This window comes from Schistocerca gregaria, chromosome 1, assembly GCF_023897955.1.
Source record: "Schistocerca gregaria isolate iqSchGreg1 chromosome 1, iqSchGreg1.2, whole genome shotgun sequence".
In the NCBI taxonomy this organism is placed as follows: domain Eukaryota; kingdom Metazoa; phylum Arthropoda; class Insecta; order Orthoptera; family Acrididae; genus Schistocerca; species Schistocerca gregaria.
Genome location: NC_064920.1, coordinates 1,125,652,738 through 1,125,678,146, shown reverse-complemented (window position 1 = coordinate 1,125,678,146; position 25,409 = coordinate 1,125,652,738). Strand labels below are relative to the sequence as shown.

General features: G+C 42.1%; 1 protein-coding gene across 8 annotated transcripts in view; it reads right to left on the bottom strand.

Annotated features, from left to right (window-relative positions):
• Nucleotides 1–25,409, bottom strand: part of LOC126283855 (uncharacterized) — a 242,530-nt gene that overhangs the window by 208,268 nt on the left and 8,853 nt on the right. For 6 of the 8 annotated variants that reach the window (XM_049982308.1, XM_049982306.1, XM_049982307.1 and 3 more), the window contains exons 2-3: nucleotides 10,546–10,994; nucleotides 5,948–6,067 (exon numbers count right to left, since the gene is read on the bottom strand). In XM_049982308.1, the coding sequence (XP_049838265.1) occupies nucleotides 5,948–6,067; nucleotides 10,546–10,986 (561 nt within the window). In that variant the 5' untranslated portion in view covers nucleotides 10,987–10,994. Of the gene's footprint in view, nucleotides 1–5,947; nucleotides 6,068–7,748; nucleotides 7,831–7,919; nucleotides 7,956–10,545; nucleotides 10,995–25,409 lie in introns of those variants that run through there. The other 2 variants (XM_049982311.1, XM_049982313.1) reach the window with 2 other exon arrangements.

The following is a 25,409-nucleotide window of genomic DNA, read 5'->3' as shown; positions in this document are numbered from 1 at the left end:
AAAAAAATCTTGAAAAGTTCTTGACCAATTTACTTCAGATTTTTACACAATACTCTAATAAACCTTAATAGACACACAAGCTACAGCTTTTAAAATATATATGGTGTACAACTAAATATTCAAAAATCTAAATTATTATGCAAAAACAAATTAATGTTTACCACTGTTACCAAAAATCTTGAAAAGTGCTCGAGTTATCTGCTTCAAATTTTTACTCAATACTGTAGCAAAGCTTTGGACAAACATAGGCTACACGTTTTTTTAATGGTGGTATCTAAACACATATTTAAAATCTAGATTATGACACAAAATGGTCAGAACAGTACAACAAGCTTGTAAGGGTGTTGCACAATAGGTTTTGTTGAGAAGCAATTGTTAAGAAAAAAATTCGGTATGTTGCGTCGTTTATGAAACGTGAAATTTGTTTTATTCATCTCAGAATGTACACAATTTCAGAACATATGAGTTAATTAGTATTGAAGCTAGCCAGTCAGCTCATTATACATGCAGAGAGAGTGTCGCTAAATATCTGGCTTCCTAAAACTGAACAAGAGAGCTATACAGCAATTGGACATGGGCGGTAGTAAGGATTGAACCCAAGCCATCATCTATATTATGAGAACAACTGGCACTAATTACATCTGATGGGACACTTGAATTTGCATGCACAATGGTCGGATTGACTAACTTCAATGCTAATTAACTCGGAAATGGTGCAACGTATCAAACTGTTTTCTTAATAATGATGTAAATAAAATAGAAAGAAACTTCCACATGGGAAAAATATATTAAAAACAAAGATTCCAAGACTTACCAAGCGGGAAAGCGCCGGTAGATAGGCACAATGAATAAAACACACAAACACACAAACAAAATATCGAGCAACCGGCGACTGCTTCGTCAAGAAAGAGGGATCCTTTTCCTTCCCTCTTTCCTGACGAAGCAGCCACCAGTTGCGAAAGCTCGAAATTCTGTGTGTGTGTTTGTGTGTTTTATTCATTGTGCCTATCTACCGGCACTTTCCCGCTTGGTAAGTCTTGGAATCTTTGTTTTTAATACGTTTTCTTAATAATTATGTCTCAGCTCAATCTACCCAGCACCACCCTTAGAATATTTTCAGACTAATCTGAAATGTGGAAAAGTTGTACATGATATTCTAATACACATTCAAATGGATATAGCCTGTATATATTTTTTAAACATGAATAGGTTTTCTATTAAAACAGAATGCAAGAAAGAAAATGCTACAGTACGCTGAGTAGCCAAAACGTATGGTTTTGTTTTCTTTCTCACAGTCAGTTTTTACTGCAGTAGCAGGGCATTTAAACCATTAGACAAATTGTTTCTCTCACATATATTTTTTTCTCATTATATATAACTGTAACAAAAATTACATGTGTAGCTATGTCCTGTTTTGTCTCTTCCTCGCACTAGACTTTAATAGAAAATACATAAGTTGTAGTTATGGCTCATCAGCCAGTGATTAGAGTATCACTATAGAATCTGAATCACCCACAAATTTTTAATCCTTTTCATTTGCACATTAAAACTATGCAAAATATTCTCATTGAAGCTACTATCCAGCAGCAGAGGAGATCTCTCATACATTTATACCAATGATCCCAACTGATTTGCTTTTGCTATTTCAATTCCTAATCAATGTTCTGTTGGCTATAATAATAAACATGGGTGGAGACCAGTGAGAGGGGTGGGGGAAGAATATGAGCATGGAGAGGGGGAAGGAGGAGATGGACAGAGGACAGGAGGGGCGGTGGAGAGAGAGGGGGGAGGAGGAGACAGACATAGAGAGGGGCAGGAGTTGATGTGCAGAGAGAGGAGAGGGAGATAAACAAAGAGAAGAGAGATGGGGAGATGTAGAGTGAGAGTGGGAGCAGGAAATCAGGATGTATGTCAAATTCCCGCATGTATGGAATTGCCAGTATGGAATATTTTCATCAAAAAGCCAGCTAATTCAGCTCATCTGCAAATTCTGTATAGAATCCCATATCACTCATCTTTGCAGTGGTGTGAGAATTATACTGGGCCAGTGCTCTTGGAGCCTTCTTTGTAAAGCAATATTTGAAGACAGCTTTTAGCATTTCTATTTCTGCTTTGCTAGCCTCAATTTCAGTTCCTATGTCATCCATGAGTATCTGGACAATGCAATGGCGTCACTGTAATGTACTGTAATTTCTTTTGGATTGGATAAACGTCTTCTGATAAGTAGTCATTGGGTACTTTATGCACAGCCCTTTTGACAGCCAGATTCATTTCATTTAGCAATTATATATACTCCTATGCTCCTCCCCAGGGAAGCGTCCTGGGACCTCTGCTGTTCCTGAGCTAAATAAATGACCTGGGTGACAATCTGAGCAGTTCTCTTAGGTTGTTCGCAGATGATGCTGTAATTTACCGTCTAAGTAAGGTCATCCGAAGACCAGTATCAGTTGCAAAGCGATTTAGAAAAGATTGCTGTATGGTGTGGCAGGTGGCAGTTGATGCTAAATAACAAAAAGTGTGAGGTGACCCACACGAGTTCCAAAAGAAATCCGTTGGAATTGGATTACTCGATAAACAGTACAATTTTCAAGGCTGTCAATTCAACTAAGTACCTGAGTGTTAAAATTACGAACAACTTCAATTGGAAAGACCACATAGATAATATTGTGGGGAAGGCGAGCCAAAGGTTGCGTTTCATTGGCAGGACACTTAGAAGATGCAACAAGTCCACTAAAGAGACAGCTTACACTACACTCGTTCGTCCTCCGTTAGAATACTGCTGGTGTGGGATCCTTACCAGGTGGGATTGACGGAGGACATCGAAAGGGTGCAAAAATGGGCAGCTCGTTTTGTATTATCACGTAATAGGGGAGAGAGTGTGGCAGATATGATAAGCGAATTGGGTTGGAAGTCAATACAGCAAAGACGTTTTTCGTTGTGGTGAGATCTTTTTACGAAATTTCAGTCATCAGCTTTCTCTTCCGAATGCGAAAATATTTTGTTGAGCCCAACCTACATAGGTAGGAATGATCATCAAAATAAAATAAGAGAAATTGGAGCTCGAAGAGAAAGGTTTAGGTGTTCGTTTTTCCCGTGCGCTGTTAGGTAGTGGAATGGTAGAGAGATAGTATGATTGTAGTTCGATGAACCCTCTGCCAAGCACTTAAATGTGAATTGCAGAGTAGTCATGTAGATGTAGATATGCTTTGTTTTACACCTACTGTGGAATAGTCACTGTTTCTATTGAAATGTCTTTGAATAGACCTTGAACTTTCTCTAACAAAATACTTCTTAACATTATTAAATATAATACTAAAAGGAGAAATTATTTACACTATCCATCGCACAGCCCTAGTGTGCCACACAGAGGAGTGAGATATTCAGCTACAGAAATCTTTGACCACCTACCAAGTGATTTGAAGAATTTAATGGCCATTTGAACTAACTTCAAACACAAACTGAAATCATATTTGCTTAGTCAACTGTGTCTACTCCACAGTGGAATTTCTGAATATATGTGTGTGTGTGTGTGTGTGTGTGTGTGTGTGTGTGTGTGTGTGTGTGTGTTTTAAGCATGCTGCCACATTTTCTACTGAGAACGTGTGAATCACGATGTTTACAAATATTTAACAGATGTGAGGCATCATTTTTTGAAAAAACCTTAAATAATTCCTTCTGGACAATTTTTTTTGTTTCATGGATGAATTTTTATTTAAAAGCTTGCACTTTATAGGGAGAGAAGACTGGTTTTTAAATGTTGTTGAATAAGTATGACTGAAAAATAATGTGTTCATTAATGTTAAAACTAATCATGAACCTCTCTCTCTCTCTCTCTCTCTCTCTCTCTCTCTCTCTCTCTCTCTCGCTCTCCCGTTCTCTCGCTCGCACACACACACGTACACACACACGCACACACACACACACCCCTGTGCTCCTACATTGTGCCAGATGAAAACACAATGCCGAGATTGCAGTTTGGCCAGCGGACTGGGTTGAGAGGTTGTTAGGTTAAGTGGGTATAGGGAGAAAGAGACAGAAAGGGGGAGGAGGTGTTGTGGAGGGGTAGAGAGCAGCTTGGGACGAGGTAGCATGTGTGCAGATTAAGACTGCAGTGCTGAAAGTCATCAGGTGCACAAGCTATGAATGTGACATGTGGGCACGGTGTGAGGCACAAGATCACAATGATGTGGGGGCATAGTTTGGAAAGGGATGACAGGTGAAAGGAAGGGGAGACTCTTGGGTAGAGGGTGTGGGTGCAGCGGGTTTGAAAGGTCCAGATGGCACAGGTTGTGAAGCAGCCCTTGAACTCAAGCTGGTTGTGCTCAGCAGTCTATTCTGCTACTGGGCAGTCAACTCTGTTCTTGGTCAGTTTGCTGCTGGTCATTCATTCAGCTGGTTAGTGGGCATACCCACAAAATTCTATGTACAAATGGCAGCAGAGCTGGTACATGACATGGCTGCTGTCACAGGTGGCCTGCCTCTGACGTGATAGGATAGGCTTGTGACAGAAGTGGAAGCACAGGGATGGACCAGGTCATTATGCAGATTGGGTAAGGGCAGTGGAGGGGTGGAAAGAATCGTTGGTAGGATGTACCTTATTTCTGGGTGTGATGACAGATAATCCAAGCCCTGGCAAAGGAGATGGGTCAGTTGCTCCAGTATGGATGATATTGAGTTGTAACTGATTCTTGGGAGTGGTGGGAGGATTATTGGGGTGTGAAGACATGGCACAGGAAATTGCTCATTTTAATGTCGTGAATGTACTCTTTTCGCAACTGTTTCATCATTACTTTTAACTTCTGGTACTGAAAGACGACCACATGTATCTCCACTAAAAAGTGTGATGTGTATGTGTGTGATATGTGTAAGTGTATGTGGCTGAAGAATTAAAGTTAGAAGAGTATTATTATCAACATTGAAGAATTCACCCTGACTGTTGCTTTTAGCAAATATACCCTGGATTCATTCTTCTCTGCAACCATGGATATGTCATTTTCTTCACAACAATGAAATTACCTTCATATAGATCAACCAAAAATAAATGAGAATAATATTCTGATGTCAATCTCGACAAATAGTTAGACACAAAGTGAAGACAAAAATGGCAACAAGAGACTATAAGAACAAAACACACACACACACACACACACACACACACACACACACACACACACTTTGTCTGAATTTTGAAAAGATACTGGGAGATCTGAAGAGAAATTTGGTTATGCTATTTATCACTCCCACAGCACACAGGTACATTATTGTAGCAGCACATCTAAATGCATCTGTAGTACTCAGAGCCTGATCAGTGGGCACAAGTAAATAGGTTTATAGCATTGCAAGAAAGGCGAAATGCTACACTTAAACATGCCTACTGATCCATGTGAGTAGCCCATCACAATTTGATAACTTGTGCACTACAGTTTACAGTGGTATTGATGCACATTTACATGTCTACAGAGAGATCAGAATACAATATTCTAATTTGTGATTAGTCAAAATTATTGAAAAGGAAATTTGTGTTTACTACAGTAACAACTTTACATGGAGTGTTTTAAGTAACATTTCAAATACAATTGAGTTTAATAAGGATTATTCAATTTTATAACAGATTTTCAGCTGATACATTCTGTAGTTCCTCTCAAAATATTTGTAGCAGAATGCTTCATGCACTTATATCTCCAGTATTTTGGCACTTACTAAGTTTGCTGTATTTTAAATTAATATTTCTATTCCTACTTTTGCAATCGAGGTCAATGCTTCCGCAAAGGAAAGTCTCCATATCCCTCTCCTTGTTTTCCAATGAAAGGAGGTAAAGTTTAATGTAAAAGGCAAACAATGTTAACATCATCAGTTCTCTTAACAGCAGTAAACACAATACTATGTTTGCAATGACTGTAGCTATTGAGGAAGAAGATTACAAATGTGATCTAGCAAGATTTCTCACCTGCAGTGCTAGGTGTGCCAGTTCATAAGCATTTAAAAGTTTCTGGCACATTGATGCTTTATAAATATAATGAAGACCACAGCAAGACTTCTCCCTTAATCGATGTTGCAGAGCCAGCACCTACACAAATACATAAAAAACAATGTCCTGTTACAATACCATGAATAAAAACACATTACAGCAATATCTATGATTAGTTAAATTAAAAGAAGACCATATGTTCATTCTGGTACTCCATATTAACTAACAAAAAACTTTTTTACTTACTTACTCACTACTAAGACTATCCCAGTTAAACAAAAAGTAAAGGATTAAAACCTACTGTTTTATACAGCCAGGTTTATTCTGCTGTAAATTACTAGATGATCACACACACACAATGCCAGTTGGTTGCATGCACAGGTCGGAAAGCACCAATGTCAACAATAAAACACTTTGCAGACAGTTTACGAAATGCTGATTTAACTGGAGTTTACAATGGACCAAATGACAACACTAAATTTGACATATTCCTCAATAAACCTGTAGTGGTTTTAGAAAACACTTAGCTCAAAAAAGTGATTTTAACACCAAACTAATCTGAAACTGTCTTTACTCACTAAAGTACTCATGTATATTCAGAAAGAAAACCTGAAGTTCATAAAATAATTAATGATCTGAAAAACATTTATTATAAACAATTTAAAATAAATATCATAAAGAAATCTGGAGTAACCACATTATATCTGAAAGTGAGAACATCTAAAACAAAAATAAAGTGGAATATTGTGATTCCTCAGTTTCTCCTGGGGTGTTAGTTGATCAAACTGCCCACGAGTGTTCTGCCAGCTCATCTTCAGGCCCTTATACACATCACTAGATAAGTCATCTAAATGTCCACTCTATTACAGAGATCACTAATTTCAACTGGCCTCCGTAAACCTCTTAGACTTCCCTGTAGATGTGGACTCTCCACACCTCTAACAACAGTTGCATGAAGAGGGTGCCAATGAGGTACTAAAACTGGTAGTCCTATAAAATAATAAGTAAAATTATGGCTGTCAGTATTTGTTTTCCTCAAGTCTTTCACTAGCCATTGTGTCTTCCCATGTATACAAGGTGAAACTACAGATTCCAGTATCTGTCTTAAGCAATTTAAGGAAACCATGAGAAACCTAAATGTGAATGGCCAGCCAAGAATATTATTCGTCATCCTCCACAATGCAAGTTCAGCATGCTAATTACTGCACTACCTATGTAGCCCTCACCTGAACATCCAAATGAGGGACTACATAATCTCCAGCATATTTTACCTAAGTGGATGTTATCACCACTAAACAGTAGAAGAGTGCTTGTAAAGGGACACCCTCATCTAGCATTACTTTTCCTCAACAGAAGTAGTACCAGAACTAACTTTCCAATTTTGAACAGGTCAGCATTATCTCAGCTGGTTTTCTAAAAAATGTCATATAATTTTGTACATGATGTGTTATATTTCAAGCTAAAATCTATAAAAAGAAATAACTTTCTTTTCTTTGTTACAATCCGTATGTACTCTGTATGTCCAGTTAAATTCTCATTCTCTCTCTCTCTCTCTCTCTCTCTCTCTCTCTCTCTTTTAAGAAACATTTGAAATTACGAAACATTTGGCACATTTAAAATTTATATTATGAATTACGCACTTTAGTGTCGAGAATATTGTTAAGCGATTTGGTGCTATTTATTATGTTTATTTCTGGATTCACTTACAAAATAATAATTTAAATTAACAGAAATTCAACATTCAAGAAAATTTATAAACCCTCTGGAATATTGTTATTACCGCAGAGAGAGGAAGTAGTAGTGCGCATGCCTCTGATGTGACCGGACGTGTTTTTGTGTTTTGGAAGAATGTAATTTCAGCTCTGTAATGTGAAAAATCAAAAGACAATGTGATATAGAAAAATGTGAGGGAATAAATTATCATTAAAACAAAAAATTTGCACAGACTTACTTCAAAATTATTTAAGTTGGTTGGAACCATGAGAACCTAAAACATGAAAATTTCAGCTCCAAGAATCACCCCTAGACATGAAGAACTGGAACCAACTATGAGAAAAGAAGATACGTAAAAAGTTTATTGTAAATCCTACTCCTCTCATATTTTTGTAAAAAGAGACCTTACCATCGGCAACGGCAGTAATAACACAGACGGTGGGATGGGGTGATTCCATGCTGCATGTCTTGGGAAATATAACACCTGTAACTTCCCCTTGTTTTCAGCCATGCTGCAGTATCATCATAAAAAGGCCATACTGACAAATGTTACAAGGGCAGATCAATTACTCATCCACACTGAACACAACTAATGTAATAGGGCTAAGCTACTTTCAACCCTGTAGTCCACTTACTCAGACAACTATAGATAAATCTGTAGTTTAATAAGGAATCTGAACCAATGTAAGTCAGGCAAATTTTCACATTTATTATATATTCTATTCCTCATTATTATCTAAAAAGTTGCAATCCCAATCTAAACACCTATTTTATTTCATTTCACATTTTCAGTTTGTGTATAATGAACAGATCAAATGTGAGTTTCTGAACTATCATTCTCTAAATGAATTCACATGGTTTGCTGAAAGCAGCTATGTGGCGAAATCTAGTTTGCACTCCCCCCCACCCCTTTTCTTTTTGAGGGTGGTCCAAAAGACACTATTTACTAATACAAATAATCAATTTTGGAAAATGTAATATAATTAGATAGACAAAAAACTACTTACATAACAGAGGTAGGAAAAAACACATAAAAGGTACCAAAACATGCAAGCTTTCGGAGCCAGTGTCTCCTTCAGAGGGTAGGGCGGACGAGAAAGAAATGGGAATGAAAGAAAAGAACTGGTGAAGTTTAGGAAATGGGGAGAATGCTCCTCATTACCTAAACCTCACCCCACAGTAGATACTGATGCTCAGGTTGCTACAAAATTTCTTGACTACCAAACAGCCATCAAGGGGTGTTTGCTCTTTCACCTAGCAGCAAACAGAATACAGAATGAAACTGCGTGCTAGACCACGTTTCAAACACAAGATCTTTGCCTTTAATGACAGGTGCACTAGCAACAGAACTACTTGAGTATGACTCATGACATCCTCTTAGCTCTACTTCCATCAGCAACTCATCGCCTACCTTTCTTCACAGAAATTCTCCTGCCTAACTAACAGGACCGTCAGTCCTGGACGAAAGCTCACTGTAGAGAAATGACTTAGCCACAGCTGCAGGATTATTTCAAGAATGAAGTCAACCTCAGATAGCTTCAGCTGATAGAGAACTTTCCTGAAAAAGGCAAAAGTCTTGGGTTCAAGTCTTGGTCCAACACATTTCATTCTGGAAAATATCCCCCCCAAGTCGTGGCTAACAGATATATGACTGGACTGAAGAAAGAGAGGCAGCTGATCCTCAACATAAATAAATGAAGTGCAATTAATGTTACTAAAATGAAAAGAGCTTATATCGGTTGATTATACAATCAACAATGAGTCCCAACTGTCAAGCATCTAGAAGTAACTGAATGGTGTGATTGAAGGTGGAATGCATGCGACGAGTCTCACTCGCAAAATTCTAAGGGCTCATTTTCTAAAATACATCAAATAAATGTGTTACTCCTTCCAACATACATCTGGTATTATGACCACTATGGTAGATTAGAGAAATTTGGTTTCGTGTTCAGAAATTAAAATTTTTATGTCCAATATTTCAATGCAAAAGGAAGAGAGGAAAACGATACTGGCATGCAATGTACACTCTGACACACAATGAATGGTGGCCTGTAAGGCCTAGTTGTAAATGTAGCTTTATCAGTTCTTTCCAAAATGCACTAATATTCTAGAAGTGACTAAATATTTCATTACAATTTCCTAACAATGTTGTCACCTCCCTGCACATAAAAGTGACAACTGTCCAAATCCTCACAGAGCTGTGCTCATAAGCTGCTTCGTAATGTACACATTATTGGTTGAGTGCCTGGCATTGTCTGCTAATTGTTTTTATGCAACCCTGGCAATGGAGGTCAAATTTCACCAGCACTGTGACTGAATCAGCCAATGACACCAAATGCCTCTGGATATGACATGTCAGTCATTTTTTATAGTTGCCGAAGTGATCACTTTCCCACACCCCCTTGCACATAGTCTCATTGCAAGTGTTTTTCCAGAAAGCAATTGAGATGTGTGCTACGTTTTGCTGAAATCGTTCCACACATTCAACATGTTTTACATTCACCCCTTTCTTACTCTTGATATGAACACCAGTATCTCCCACACTCCACTCCCACACCTGAACTCACCCCTTTCGGTCAGATGTCATCGGGCATGTTACCATTCTGCCTAACAACCTGAAATACCATGAATATAACGCAATTACCGCCATTTTTGACCACTTCACTAAAGGCATTCTATAACTATTCTGGAAAAAAACACACACACACACGCACACACACAATTTTTATGTATGTAGATTATTAATTATTCTAGCAAAAGGAAGAGACATAGCAGAATAATTTTACTACTTTTACAAATCAAAACATTAAAAACAAAGGTATATTTAGTTTAATATCAAGTAATTACACTTTTGGAGATCATACCTGGCGATGAAACTGATACAGATAATTTCTGCAGAATCTTGATGTAAACTCCGCTGCTCTTTGACGTCGTCTTATGAAATCCTGCAGTCCATCTGGTTCCGGTATATTGCTTATGGACAGATATACATTTAAAAGGGTAACCTCTAATTTTTCTCTAATGGTCATTAACCTCCAAGCAAAAATACTATCTTTAGTTTCATCACACTTGTTATTTCTTCTGTTTGACAATGTCTTTCTAGTACCAGGCAACAAAAGTCTCTTGTTTTCCCCTACGACATTAGTACTGTTGGTCTGATAAGTAATTTTTTTCTCATTTGATTTTTGAGCATCTGTAAAACAATCACAGTCGGATGGAACTGAACATTCACTGCATGCTGATTGGTCTTCCTCAGGTATGGTTAAAAGTGGGTGATGTATTGCAAGTGAAGAGATCATAGTCATTGCTGTTCCTATAGACAAAAATTAAAACAATTTCACTGCACTGCACTGCACAGATGCTTGCTTTCTAATTTAGTTGCCAGAGAAAACAATCTCCTGCATTCAGGACAACTGTGTAACAATGTTCCAGCTATGTGGCTATGTGAATTGTATAACATTGATTTATGAAAGGCAGATTATTATTCACCTACCCATAAAAAAAATACAATACTTGCTCTCTTTCCAAGTTCTGAAAGGGAAAGATGGGCCTAAAAGTTCATTGTGGATACTTCAGTCGTAAATAATTATGAAATTAAAATCTAGTTTTAAACCTGTAGTTACATTAACAACAGTGTCAGTATTGTGTTAAAAAAGGTAATATGGTGTGAAAAGCGAATCATTCAAAAAGAGCAGCAGAAAGTTCTATTACAACTATTGTTTTTTTTTTTTTTTTTTTTTTATCGTATCTCGTGTCAGTGCTTTATAAAATCGATCATCCATAATGATGCTAGGAAAATGTGACAAGGAAAGGGCAGAGATGGGAAATTTTTGTAGGCAGGTTTGAATTCACTTAAGCAAAGTATTTTACACGCTACCAGAATTAGAGAAGAAAGATATAAAGGAATGTAGTTTGCAACATAATGATGCTACAAAATTTACAACTAAGTCTTATGAAAAACAGAACAGGAACAGAAAAGTTCTGCCTCTAGGTCACAGTCATAAGAGGAATGCAAACCAGCAGCTACAGTAAAAATTAACTTCAGTGTACCACATCATAAGTCATGTGACTATTCTTAGTATCCAGATAGGAGAACATTTGTTGATAGTTTGGGGATCTGGGGAAAAAAAAAAAAAAAAAAAAAAAAAAAAAAAAAAAAAAAAAAAAAAACAGAATTACATGTGACTTGGATACACTTTTCCAAGTGCTGCTACAGGAAGATGCGGATATACTCCTCATGGCCTATACCTGTATAAGATGGTCAAGAACAAGTTATCAGATGTCTTAGCAGAAAAGATATGGGGGCCACCAATAACAAAGGCAAATTCCTCTGGTAATTCTGGTCAGGTGAAACATCTGTAAAGTATTAAAGGAAATTAAACTGACAGAGACTCCGGTTTATCTTATAGGACTGGAGAGAAATTTAAATGCAACTTGCTTCATCACAATACTATGGCAGAGGGGGAAATGAGGGAGGGGAAGAAGTACATGAGTTGTTATTTTGTTTGGAAGCTCTTAGTAGTTGGAAATGAATTGATCTGACTTCTTTATCTAAACACCATATAATCACAAAGATAGAAATTCTTAATTTAAGTTGTTATAAATTAGCTGCATATTCATGAAGATCCAATAAAGATAGAGGAGGCATTATCACAATCACAAAAAAGGGACATAAAAACAAAAATGTAGAACTAAGTCAATTCTCTATTGATTAGAATATAGAAGCATGTACTTGTGAGTTAATACTGGGAAATGTAACAAATGTGATTGTTACAGTATACACTTCCCCACTGGGTAATTAATATATTTTCATGAACATTTTGAAGGTTTTTGTACTGCCTGTTAGGCAAAAAGAGGGGATTATTAATTTATGGTGATTTAGTGTAAACTTCTTTTAAAAGATCTGACTGGAAAAGTGATGTAGAGATGCTGTTAGCCACTTATAATTTAGTATCAGTAATAGATTTCCCTACCTGAGCTGCTCAACACAATAGTACACTTATGCATAAAGTATTGATACAACATGCAGAAGCTAAAGAAACATTTGCTTATCTGGTGGTAAATGCATTGTCAGTTCATAATATACTGTTAGTCACATAAGGTAATATAGCTCTATATACAGTGTAGTTAGTTACTTTCATGTTCCCTGGATCATTTTGCACAATAAATCATAATGATGTGGAATGAGCCATTTTAGATTCACATCACAAATTAGTATGTAAATATGGCAACATGCTGAATATTTGTAAGGATTATTTTCAATGTACAGATGTGTGTTAGTAACTCCTACCCACCACCTCACACCATACTACAAAAACAGAAATTCTACAAAACAGCAAGAGCTGTCAAGGAGAATAAATACACTGCTAAGCAACAGTTAAAATGTCAAACTCCATTAAACAAATATCTGCAATATGATCATGGGTGAGGACCACATATTATTCTTAAAGCACATATTTGAGCAATGAAGACTTTCTTTCTTACAGACGAGTTATCTCAGAACATAATTCCATATGACATCACTGAATGACTGGTTGGTTGGGTGTGGGATTGAAGGGACCAGACTGCTAAGGTCATCGGTCCCTTGTTCCACGATAAAATCACACGAAATAAAAACTGTCAGTCGTTAAAAACGGAGAACTGAGACAAGGGACGACACAATACAAGAAAGACAGACAAAGACCAGACAAACGGAACTAAAATCACACCGAGTGTGAAGGTGGTTGGCCGACCATGAAAATAAGGAAAAGCCAACCACCAAATGACATTAAAACCCACAGTTTAAAACCACAGGCCAAAGGCCCAAGTCAATACAGGAAATAAAAGGACAAACACTCAAATCATACGATAAAAACCCCCTGCCCGAATAAAACTCAACACGAGGTCTGCCATAGCAACGTCATCACATAAAAGGGCAGGGAGGGTATCAGGCAGCGCAAACGTCTGCCTGAGTCCCGTTAAAAGCGGGCAGTCCACCAAAATGTGGACCACCGTCAGAGCTGCCCCGCAGCGACATAGCGGTGGGTCCTCCCGGCGCAACAAATGGCCGTGCGTCAGCCACGTGTGGCCAACGCGCAGCCGGCAGAGGACGACAGAGTCCTTCCGAGAGGCCCGCATGGAGGAGCGCCACACACCGGTCGTCTCCTTCACCGCCCGAAGTTTGTTGGGCGTGGGCAGGGTGCGCCACTCGTCACCCCAGGCACCAAGCACTTTCTGGCGCAAAAGCGACAGGAGATCACACTCCATAAGGCCGAGTTCCAGAGCCAGTGAACTCACTGCCTGTTTAGCCAGCGTGTCAACCCGCTCATTGCCCGGGATGCCGACATGACCTGGGGTCCAAACAAAGACCACGAAGCGGCCGCAACGGGCAAGAGCATGGAGCGACTCGTGGATGGCCATCACCACACGGGAACAAGGAAAGCACTGGTCAAGAGCTCGTAAACCACTCAGGGAGTCACTACAGATGACAAAGGACTCACCTGAGCGGGAGCGGATATACTCTAGGGCGCGATAGATGGCAACCAACTCGGCAGTGTATACACTGTTCCCGGGTGCCAGCGACCGTTGCTCACAATGATCCTCTAGAGTAAGAGCGTAACCAGTGCGACCAGAGACCATCGAACCGTCGGTATAGGCCACGGCAGATCCGGGAAACTCGGCAAGGAGAGAAACAAAGCGGCGGCGGAGGGCCGGAGGAGGGACCGAGTCTTTCGGACCCTGTGCCAAATCCAGCCGAATGCATGGTCGGCGCACACACCAAGGGGGCAGACGGAGATTGGCCCGGAAAACAGGCGGGAGAGGAAAAAACTCAAACCCACACACTAGAGCCCGGATGCGATCCGCGATCGTACACCCTGACCGGGGCCGCCTGTCTGGAAGATGGACGATCGAGTGCGGGAACAGGAGACGGTAGTTGGGATGCCCTGGCAAGCTACAAACGTGGGCAGCATAAGCGGCCAGAAGTCAGTCGCGCCGGATCCGCAATGGAGGAACACCAGCCTCCACAAGTAAGCTGTCAACAGGGCTTGTCCGAAATGCTCCTGTGGCGAGTCGGATCCCGCAGTGATGGATGGGATCCAGCAATTGCAATGCTGATGGCGATGCCGAACCATAAGCCACACACCCATAATCAAGGCGGGACTGGATCAGCGCTTGATACAGCCGGAGAAGGGTGGACCGATCGGCACCCCATCCGGTGTGGCTAAGGCAACGGAGAGCGTTTAAATGCCGCCAGCATGTTTGTTTAAGCTGCCTAATGTGAGGCAGCCAAGTCAACCGGGCATCAAATACCAGTCCCAAGAACCGATGCGTCTCTACCACAGCAAGAGGTTCACCGTCAAGGTAAAGGCGTGGCTAAGGGTGAACCGTGCGACGCCGGCAGAAATGCATAACGCAGGTCTTAGCAGCCGAAAACTGGAAGCCGTGCGCTACAGCCCACGACTGCGCCTTGCGGATAGCGCCCTGCAGCTGGCGCTCAGCAACTGCAATGACAGCGGAGCTGTAGTAGAGGCAGAAGTCGTCTGCATACAACAAAGCTGCGACGGACGATCCCACCGCCTCAGCTAGCCCATTGATCGCAATTAAAAACAGGGAGACACTGAGGACAGACCCCTGTGGGACCCCGTTCTCCTGGACCCGGGAGGAACTATGGGACGCAGCAACTTGCACGCAGAAGGAACGAGACGACAGAAAATTCTGAATAAAAATCGGGAGCGGGCCCCTAAGACCCCACCCATGAAGTGTGGCCAGGATATGATATCGCCAAGTCGTATCGTACGCCTTCCGCATGTCGAAGAAGACGGCAACCAGATGTTGGTGGCGTGCAAAGGCTGTACAGACGGCAGACTCTAGGGAGACCAGATTATCGACGGCAGAGCGGCCTTTACAGAACCCACCCTGAGACGGAGCCAGAAGGCCTCGAGACTCGAGGAGCCAACTCAACCTCCGGCTCACCATACGTTCTAGCAACTTGCAAAGAACGTTGGTGAGGCTTATGGGGCGGTAGCTGTCCACCTCCAGTGGGTTCTTGCCAGGGTTCAACACGGGGAGGATGATGCTTTCTCGCCATTGAGACGGGAACACACCCTCAACCCAGATGCAGTTGAAAACATCTAGGAGGCATCGCTGGCAATTCACAGAGAGGTGTTTCAGCATCTGGCTGTGGATGCGGTCTGGCCCAGGAGCCGTATCAGGGCAAGCAGATAGTGCACTCTGGAATTCCCAGTCGCTGAAAGGAGCATTGTACGACTCCACGTGGCGCGTGTGAAAGGAAAGCCCCCAACTTTCCAACCGCTCTTTCCGGGAGCGGAAGGCCAGTGGGTAATTCGTAGATGCGGAACACTGAGCAAAATGCGCTGCTAACCGGTCCGCAATCGTGTCGGAGTCAGGACACACCACTCCATTCAGCGAAAGCCTAGGGACAGAGACAGGCGGCCGATAGCCATGGAGTCGCCTAATCTTAGCCCAAACCTGCGATGCAGAGGTACAGACGCCAATGGTGGAAACATACCGTTCCCAGCACTCCTGCTTCCGTTGGCGAATAAGGCGTCGGGCACGGGCACGGAGCTGTTTAAAAACGATGAGGTTCTCCAAGGACGGGTGCCACTTATGGCGTTGAAGAGCCCGCCGGCGATCTCTAATCGCCTCTGCGATCTCGGGCGCTCACCAAGGCACAGTCCTCCGCCGAGGGGACCCGGATGAACAGGGAATCGCAGATGCCGCCGCAGAAACGATGCCGGTGGTGACCGACTGAACCACCGCATCAATGGTGTCATGGGAAGGAGGTGCGATAGTGGCGAGAGAGGAGAACAAGCCCCAATCAGCCTTATTCAGAGCCCATCTGGAGGGGCGTTCAGAAGAGTGACTCTGTGGTAGTGACAGAAAGATGGGGAAATGGTCACTACCACATAAGTCGTCATGGACACTCCAGTGGATGGATGGTGAAAGTCCAGGGCTGCAGATAGAAAGGTCGATGGCCGAAAATGTGCCATGGACTACGCTGAAATGTGTCGGCTCTCCCGTGTTTAAGAGGCAGAGGTCAAGCTGCGAGAGAAGAGTCTTGACATTTCTACCCCGGCCAGTAATCGCGGCGCTACCCCACAGGGGGTTATGGGCGTTAAAGTCGCCCAGTAACACAAAAGGAGGAGGCAGTTGTGCTATCAATGCAGCCAACACATGACGCGAGACATCACCATCTGGCGGAAGATACAAACTGCAGACAGTAATAGGCTGAGGCGTCCACATCCTTACAGCGACAGCCTCTAAAGGTGTGTGAAGAGGTACACATTCGCTGTAGACAGAGTTAAGGATGTAGACGCAGACTCCACCAGATACCCTCTCATAAGCTGCCCGGTTCTTGTAATAACCCCGATACCCACGTAGGGCAGGGGTCCGCATTGCCGGAAACCAAGTTTTCTGTAGGGCAATGCAGAGGAAAGGGTGACTGCTGATGAGTTGGCGAAGCTCAGCAAGGTGGTGGGAAAAAGCGCTGCAGTTCCACTGGAGTATCGCTTTGTCCATGTACGAAAAAGGCGTGAAGGGGCCGAGGAGGCAGATCACGCCACTGGGTCACCTGCTGCCACCGATGGAGGACCAGTACAATCTGCTTCCATGGTGTCTGAGGGTCCGGCGAGATCCAGGTCCTCAGCAGACGCCCGGATCTCCACCTTATCCTCGGACGCAGAGCCTGTAGGGAGCAGTGGGGTGGATGCCACCGCGTGTTCCTTGGCCTTAGAGGTCTTCTTCTTCGTCTTGTCTCTCTGGTCCTTGGGTTTCATTGGCTGGGAGGGCTCCAGCGAGTCAGTCTCCGGGACGGAGGAGGAGTGGGAAGCCCTGCGACCAGCCGCTGGTCTGCTTTTCTTCCATTGGCTGACGTCACCCTTCCCAGAGGCGGAAACCTGGGAAGGAAGGGACCCAAGGGACCCTTTCCGTGCTATTCGAGTCAGGGAAGTTTGAGACTTCCCCAGCTTAGAAGTGGGGACTGATGTCCCCGATGGTTGGGGGGTTGCTGCTCCTGAGGCAGGTAGTGCAGGAGCAGCAGGGAGTGAAGTGCCCCCCACCATCAAGGGGGCAGGTGTAGCATTCCGGCTCTGAGAGGTGGCAGTCTGAGGGAGAGCTAATGGGGCCATAACAGTAGTAGCCGCGGCGTAAGAGGCAGTCATTCGAACAGGATGGAGGCGTTCGAACTTCTGCCTGGCCTCAGTGTATGTCAGGCGGTCCAGGGTCTTATACTCCATGATTTTGCGCTCTTTCTGGAAGATCCTGCAGTCCGGCGAGCAAGGCGAGTGGTGCTCTCCGCAGTTTACACAGATGGGAGGCGGAGCACATGGAGTATTGGGATGTGATGGGCGTCCACAATCTCGAAATGTGAGGCTGGAAATACAGCGGGAAGACATATGCCCGAACTTCCAGCACTTAAAGCACCGCATCGGGGGAGGGATATATGGCTTGACGTCACAACGATAGACCATCACCTTGACCTTCTCAGGTAAAGTATCACCCTCGAAGGCCAAGATGAAGGCACCGGTGGCAACCTGCTTATCCCTTGGACCATGATGTACGCGCCGGACGAAGTGAACACTTCGCCGCTCTAAATTGGCGCGAAGCTCGTCATCGGACTGCAATAGAAGGTCCCGATGGAATATTATGCCCTGGACCATATTAAGACTCTTATGGGGTGTGATTGTAACCGGAACATCCCCCAGCTTGTTACAATCGAGTAACCGGCGGGACTGGGCGGAGGACGCCGATTTGATCAAAACCGAGCCCGAGCGCATTTTGGACAAGCCCTCCACCTCCCCGAACTTGTCCTCTAAGTGCTCGACGAAGAACTGAGGCTTCATGGATGTAAAGGATTCACCATCAGCTCTCGTACACACCAGGTAGCGGGGCGAGTATGGTTCGCTGCCATCCTTAGTCTTTCGTTCCTCCCATGGTGTAGCCAGGGAGGGGAACGATTTGGGGTCATATGTAGTTGCGTTGTATTGAGCCCTGGAACGCTTAGAGACTGCTGGCGGCTGGCCGCCAGCAAGAGATGATGTACCACGCTTCATTGCGGGTCATCCGCCCTGATGCCACCTACTCCGACCAAGGGCCCTCCCCACGGGCGCCACCCAGCCTCAGCAACGACCACCTGGCAGGATGGCCATTGCCGGGAGTCCCAATGCCTCAAGGAGATAGGCATCTACTCCTTGGCATACGTGGGGAGTTAACGGCGCTGGCATCAGCAGAGCGATCCCTGTGTAGTCAGGTAGTCAGGGGGCTACAACCAACAGGGTACATGGCGGCCCCACCACAACGGACTGGCTACCGTGCTGGATTTCAGGTGATGTAGTCCAATATCGTCATTGGCGCATAAAGCGACACAGCATAGCAGACTGCAATAAACTGCACCCAAGAACAAATCCACGCCCAAGAGATGGTAGGTGAGCGGGACTGCTAAGCGATGACGACAAACCTGGCTAGAGATGGTAATGCATGATGGACACATCGCTCCTTGTAAGGCGCCCTTCCCCAATCGGCTCGCTCTTCGGAAAATTTAGAAGGATGGAGGTCAAACCCGTTAGGGGACCATCTCACAAGGCCAAAACGTTTGAGACTCCTTTTAGTCGCCTCTTACGACAGGCAGGAATACCGTGGGCCTATTCTTACCCCCGAACCCACAGGGGGGATCACTGAATGATTCTAAGTGCAAATGTAGCTAAGCTAAGTCATTTTAGGAGTCCCAAAATGTGCTTTTTCCAGTTTAAACTCTCATCAATGTGGACACCTAAGAAATTTGAAGTTTCCACCCTATTTGTTACTTCTTCATCATGTGTTACATTTATCGTTGGCATAGTACCCTGGATGTGCAGAACTGAATGTAGTGTGTCTTTTTAAAACTGAGAGTGAGACCATTTGCAAAAAACCAGTCAATGAGACTTTTACGAACATTGTTTACTATTTCTTCTGTTTCTGTATGCATGCTTGGATTGATTGCAATACTAGTGTCATCTGCAGAAGAACTAATTCTACTTGTTGTATATTAGACAGAAGATTATTTACATATATGAGGAACAATGGTGGACCTAAGACTGAGTCTTGGGAAATGCCATACATGATTTCTTCCCAGTCAAAATTACATCCCCGGACTATATTGGTTGAATTAGTAAGTACAACTTTCTGCATTATTTTGTTAGATATGACACTATCCATTGGTTGATCATATTATAATTGCCATAAAACTCCAATTAATCAAGGAGAATATATGATTCACACAGTCAAATGCCTTAAGGAGGTTGCAGAAAATACCAACTGGCAGTTCTTTATTATTTAAAGCTTGTAAAATTTGGTGAGTGAATATGTAAACGAGGAACTCTTCTGAAACCCAAACTGTGATTTCCTGAATGTTTCAGAAACATTCAAAGAAAACAATGAGGCTCATTATGCTAAAACAAGTGAAGATTCTAAAGGAGGGCTTGAAAATGTGAAGTGGGATGCATTCTGTATCTTAAGTAAGAATTAAGGCATGTACTGAACTATTAAGACACGGCATATCCCAATGGCAATATTTTACAGTGTGAAGATTTTATTCGGTGCTCAGTAAATGTATAAATAGCTGTCTCAGTAGGGTGGCCCTTTTGAAATCCAATCTGTGATTTGCTAAAGGCTCCATTATTGCATACGCGGGTGAAAACCCTAGGGTACCTTATTGTCTAAAACATATTACAAATTGATATAAGGATGGCACTGGGTGATAGTTCTTTAAAACTGGAGAGTCATTATTGTTATAGAGAGGTCTAACAATGGCAAATTATAATCTTTCTGGACAAACACCTGAATTTCCTTAAAATACTGCAGCATTTTTGCAAAATGCAAGTAATGTCAGATCTTGACTTATTCTGGCCTTTACTTAGATTTCCCTCTTTTCTTACATGACATTTTAATTTCCTTAGTTATCCATATCTTAGGTTTTTTATGGAATAAACTGAATTTGACTTTAGCATCTATTTCTACATTTACATTTCAATCTATACCCTGCAAACCACCATGAAATTCATGGCAGAGAATTCACTCCACTGTACCAGTTATTAGGGTTTCTTCCTATTACATTCACATATGGAGTGCGGGAAGAATGATTGTTTGAATGCCTCTGTGTGTGTGCTCCACAATCCCTATGAGAGCCAGTTCCTGAAAATTTGGGAATACTATTTCTCAGGATAGTTTCTGTCTATCTTCAAGAGTCTTCCAGTTCACTTCCTGCAGCATCTCTGTGACACTTTTTAACATAGATTAAACAAATCTCTGACCATTTGTGCTGCCCTCCTCTGTATAGTTCAATATCCCCTGCTAGTTCTAACTGGTATGGGTCCCACACACTTGAGCACTTCCTCAGTACTCTACCAATAAACTGAAGTCTACCACCTGCTTTACTCATGACCAAACCTATATGAACATTCCATTTCATATCCCTACAAAGTGTTACACTCAGGTATTTGTATGAATTGACTGATTCCAATAGTGGCTCATTGATATTATAGTCAAACGATACTACATTTTCTCGTTTTGTGAAGAGCAGAATCTTACATTTCTGGACATTCAAAGCAAGTTGCCAATCTCTGCACCACTTTGATATCTTATCAAGATCTGACCGAATATTTATGCAGCTTCTTTCAGATAGTACTTCATAATATGTAACTGCATTATCTGCAAAAAGCCTGATGTTAGTATTAATATTTGCTGCAAGGTCATTAAAATATAATACAAAAAGCACGGGCCCCAACACACTTCCCTGCGGAACATCCAAAGTTACTTCTACATCTGATGATGACAACCTATCCAAATAACTACTTGTGTCCTCCCTACCAAAAGTCCGAAAACCAGGCAAAAATTTCACCTGATGCCCCAAATGACCATCTTTTTCACAATAAGTGTAGGTATGGTACCGAGTCAAATGCTTTTTGGAAATCAAGAAACATAGCATCTAACTGATTGCCTTGATCCAATGCTTTCAGTATGTCATGTGAGAAAAGTGCAAGTTGAGTCTCACATGATCGATGTTTTTGGAACCCATGCTGGTTGGCATTGAGGGGGCGATTCTTTTCAAGATATCTCATTATGTTTGAGCGTAGACTATGCCCTAAGATTCTACGACAAGTCGATGTCAAGCACATTGAGCTGTAGTTTTCTTGACCCCTTCTATGAACGTCCTTTTAGACAGTTGTGACCTGTGCCTTTTTCCAAAAAATGGGCATGGAGTTTCGTTTGAGGGATCTACGATAGATTACAGTAAGAAGACGGGCTAACTCGGCCACAAATTCAGAACAGAACGTGACAGGGATTCCATTGGGCCCTGTAGCTTTGTTCAATTGTAATGATTTCAGCTGTTTCTCAACACTACTAACACTAATAATTACTTCATTCACCTTTTCAGTGGCATGAGGATTAAATTGGGGTAATTCTTTTGGGTTTCACTTTATAAAGAAACTTGTGAAAATGGACTTAAGGATTTCAACTTCTGCTTTGCTACACTCTTTGGCGCCACTAACAGCCTTTACATGTGACCAGAAATTCTCTGAGCTCTGTGAAAGATCACTTGACAATATTCTGCTACAGTAGTCATTGAAAGCATCAAACATTGCTGTGTTGACAGCCAAATACGTTTCATTCAGCATCTATCTATAACCCTATGCACTGTTTTACACCTATTACGCAGTAATCTCTGTTTCTTTAGAAGTTTCTTTATAGTGGCTGTATTCCACGGAGGTTCCCTCCCATTATGAAGTGTTCTACTGGGTATATATCTATCCAGCACATGCTCAACTGTTCTTTTAAATTTGAGCCAGAGTTTCTCTGCATGCTCCTGCCCTGTGCTCAAAGTCTCAAGTTCCTCAATGAGATATGACACTACTGATTTCTTTATCTACTTTACTGAACATATATATCTTTCTGCTTGTTTTAGTTGTTCTTCATATTTTGGTAATCATTGCTGCCACAACCACATCATGGTTTCCAGTTGTCAGGTGGACATCCTCAAAGAGGTTGGGTCAACCTGTTGCCGCTACATAAAACATACTTCCGTTGTGAATGGGGTTCCCAACTATCTGTTCTAGGTGCTTTTTCAAAGAAGCCATTTAGTAAAGTTTCACAGTATGTCTTACCGCACACAACACTAACAAAACTGTAATTTTCCCAATTAATTGTTGGATGATTAAAGTCTCCACCGATGATTTCAGTATGACTGGGGAACTTACGTACAAGTGAACTGAGGTTGTCTCTTAAGTTTTCAGTTACATCAGGAGATGATTTTGGTGGGCAATAGAAGAGTCCAGTTGTCATTTTACGCCCCCCCTGAAACTGATTCTCACCCAAATAACCTCACACACATATTAAGTTTCTACCTTGCTGAAGTTTTTCTGTTCTACATTGATACCTTACTCAATCTATATATTTGAATTTCCTCACTCTTTTAATCTTTCCATATTTGGTGTGCTTGCCTTGTGTGGTGGTGTTCTTTCTTTCCATGTATTGCATTATACACCGAACAGCCAGAACATTATGAACACTAACCTAATGTCAATATAAACTCATCAAGATGATAGCACTATCACATGGCGAGGATTGACTGCTAGTCACACACACTGCACATAGTATTAGTGAGCATGCTGCTTTTGTGTAGAATGGGATTGGCATGCGATCTATCCGAGTTTGACTGAGGGCAGATTGTGATGGCTCAGAGGCTTAGCACGAGCATTTTGGAAACTGCACAACTTGTCAGGTGTTCCAGGAGTGCTGCCTTCAACATGTAGCGAAACCAAGGTGAAACCACATCCAGACGTTGTGGAGTTTGGCACCGACCTCTCATTACAGATGTCAGACATTGTAGGATGGGCCGACTGGTAAAACAGGACAGGCAGCAAACTGTGGCAGAACTAACGTCAGACTTTAATGCTGGGCAGAGTACAAGCCTGAAAACACAGTGCACCGAACACATACCGATAGGCCTCCACAGGCATGCATGTGCCAATGTTAACATCATGACAACAGAATCCTGACACCTTCTTCACATGCCGAAGAGAGGACGTGAATCCGTCGTCTTCCAGGGGAACTGCTCCTTGACACCTGTACTGTGGGGCAGAGACAAGCTGGCAGTGGGTCCATTATGATCTGGGAAACATTCACTTGGGCATCCATTGGTGCAGTGGAGCTCTTGCCAGGTATCATGACAGCCAAATAGTAATGTACACTGGTTGCAGACCACATACACCCCATCGTGACACCCATGTTTCCCCATGCCAGTGGCGCTTTTCAACAAGATACTGCAACACTTCGGAGGGACAGCAGTATGATGGTGTGGTTCAAGTAACACAGTGCTGGACCCTCAAATCACCACATCTGGGATGTGACTAAACATGGCATCTGAGCTCATCACCCCTTTCCCCGAATTAACAGGAATTAGGTGATTTGTGTCTGTAGATGTTTTGCCAGCTTCCTTCAGCAACCTCCAATGTCTCATTACTTCCATGCCACGATGTGTCACCACTATTATCCGTGCCAAAGGTGGACATACCGGATATTAGGTAGATGTCATAATGTTCTGGCTGGTCAGTGTACTATATCTGTAGAGCTGTGCTGGCAGAAACTTCATTTAAGTGTTCCAGAGTTTCTTGTCTGTTGTTGCTTAATATTACCATGTCATCTGCAAATGCCAGGCATTTCAGATGTTGTTTTGTTTGCATATTTTTCCTAACAGTATCCCTTCCCGTTCTATGACATTTTGACCTAGACCTTGTTGAATAGTTGTGGGAGATGATTTCCTTGTCTGGCCGCTGTGTAAGTCTCAAATGTTCTGAGATTTCATTTGTTGTATGAGTGCCCTAGTTTTTCTGCCAATTCCATGTTCTATGCAGTATATTCCTAGATTCTTCATTTAATATTAGATCTTGAAATCTTTTAAGTTGGCTTTTGCGAGATAATTGACAATTATCTTGAAGTGTCTCCCAATTCAAGATTTTCAGCATTCCTGTGAATCTCTCTTGTGAGTCAAAGGCAACAATCTTGCTGCCGTTCTTTGTATAAATTCAATAACTACTGTTATTCCTACCTGTTATCAGTTCCACATAATTAATATTATGGGATACCTCACATGAGTATGTTATAAGGAGTATCCTTTGTAGGCTGACTGCATTTTCCCAATACTTTACCAACAAGCTGAAGTATATCACCTGCATTATGTGTGACTGTGCCTGTGTGTTAATTCCATTTCATAGCCACACAAATTGTTACACTCAGGTATTTGTACAATTTGACTAATTCTAATTGTGACTCACAGATATTGCAGTCACAGAATACTACTTTTTGCGTCTCTATTAATACTGTCTGTCAGGTCATTAATGCATGAGGATTCTTCAACAAAGACTGAGACTGATGTTGAAATAACTTTATTATCAAGTAATCAATCAATACTTTCCCCTTCAATGTAGTCACTATTAAGAGTGACACACTTATCCCATCATCTCATCTGACTGCCCACTTTTCTGTATCTGTTAGCAGTTAAATTTTCTAACTGCCCTTATTGGCTAAAAACATCGTGACAGCTACTACAACATTAGGCCACACATTCTCATGCTTCAGTTTTCACTTTCTGTGGAGTTCCCTTCATTTCTCTGGAATATGACTTTCCATCAGCTGTTGAGTCTAATCTCTAGGAAATTGATGTGTTTACGCCATACTGCTATAGTACAAAATGTGT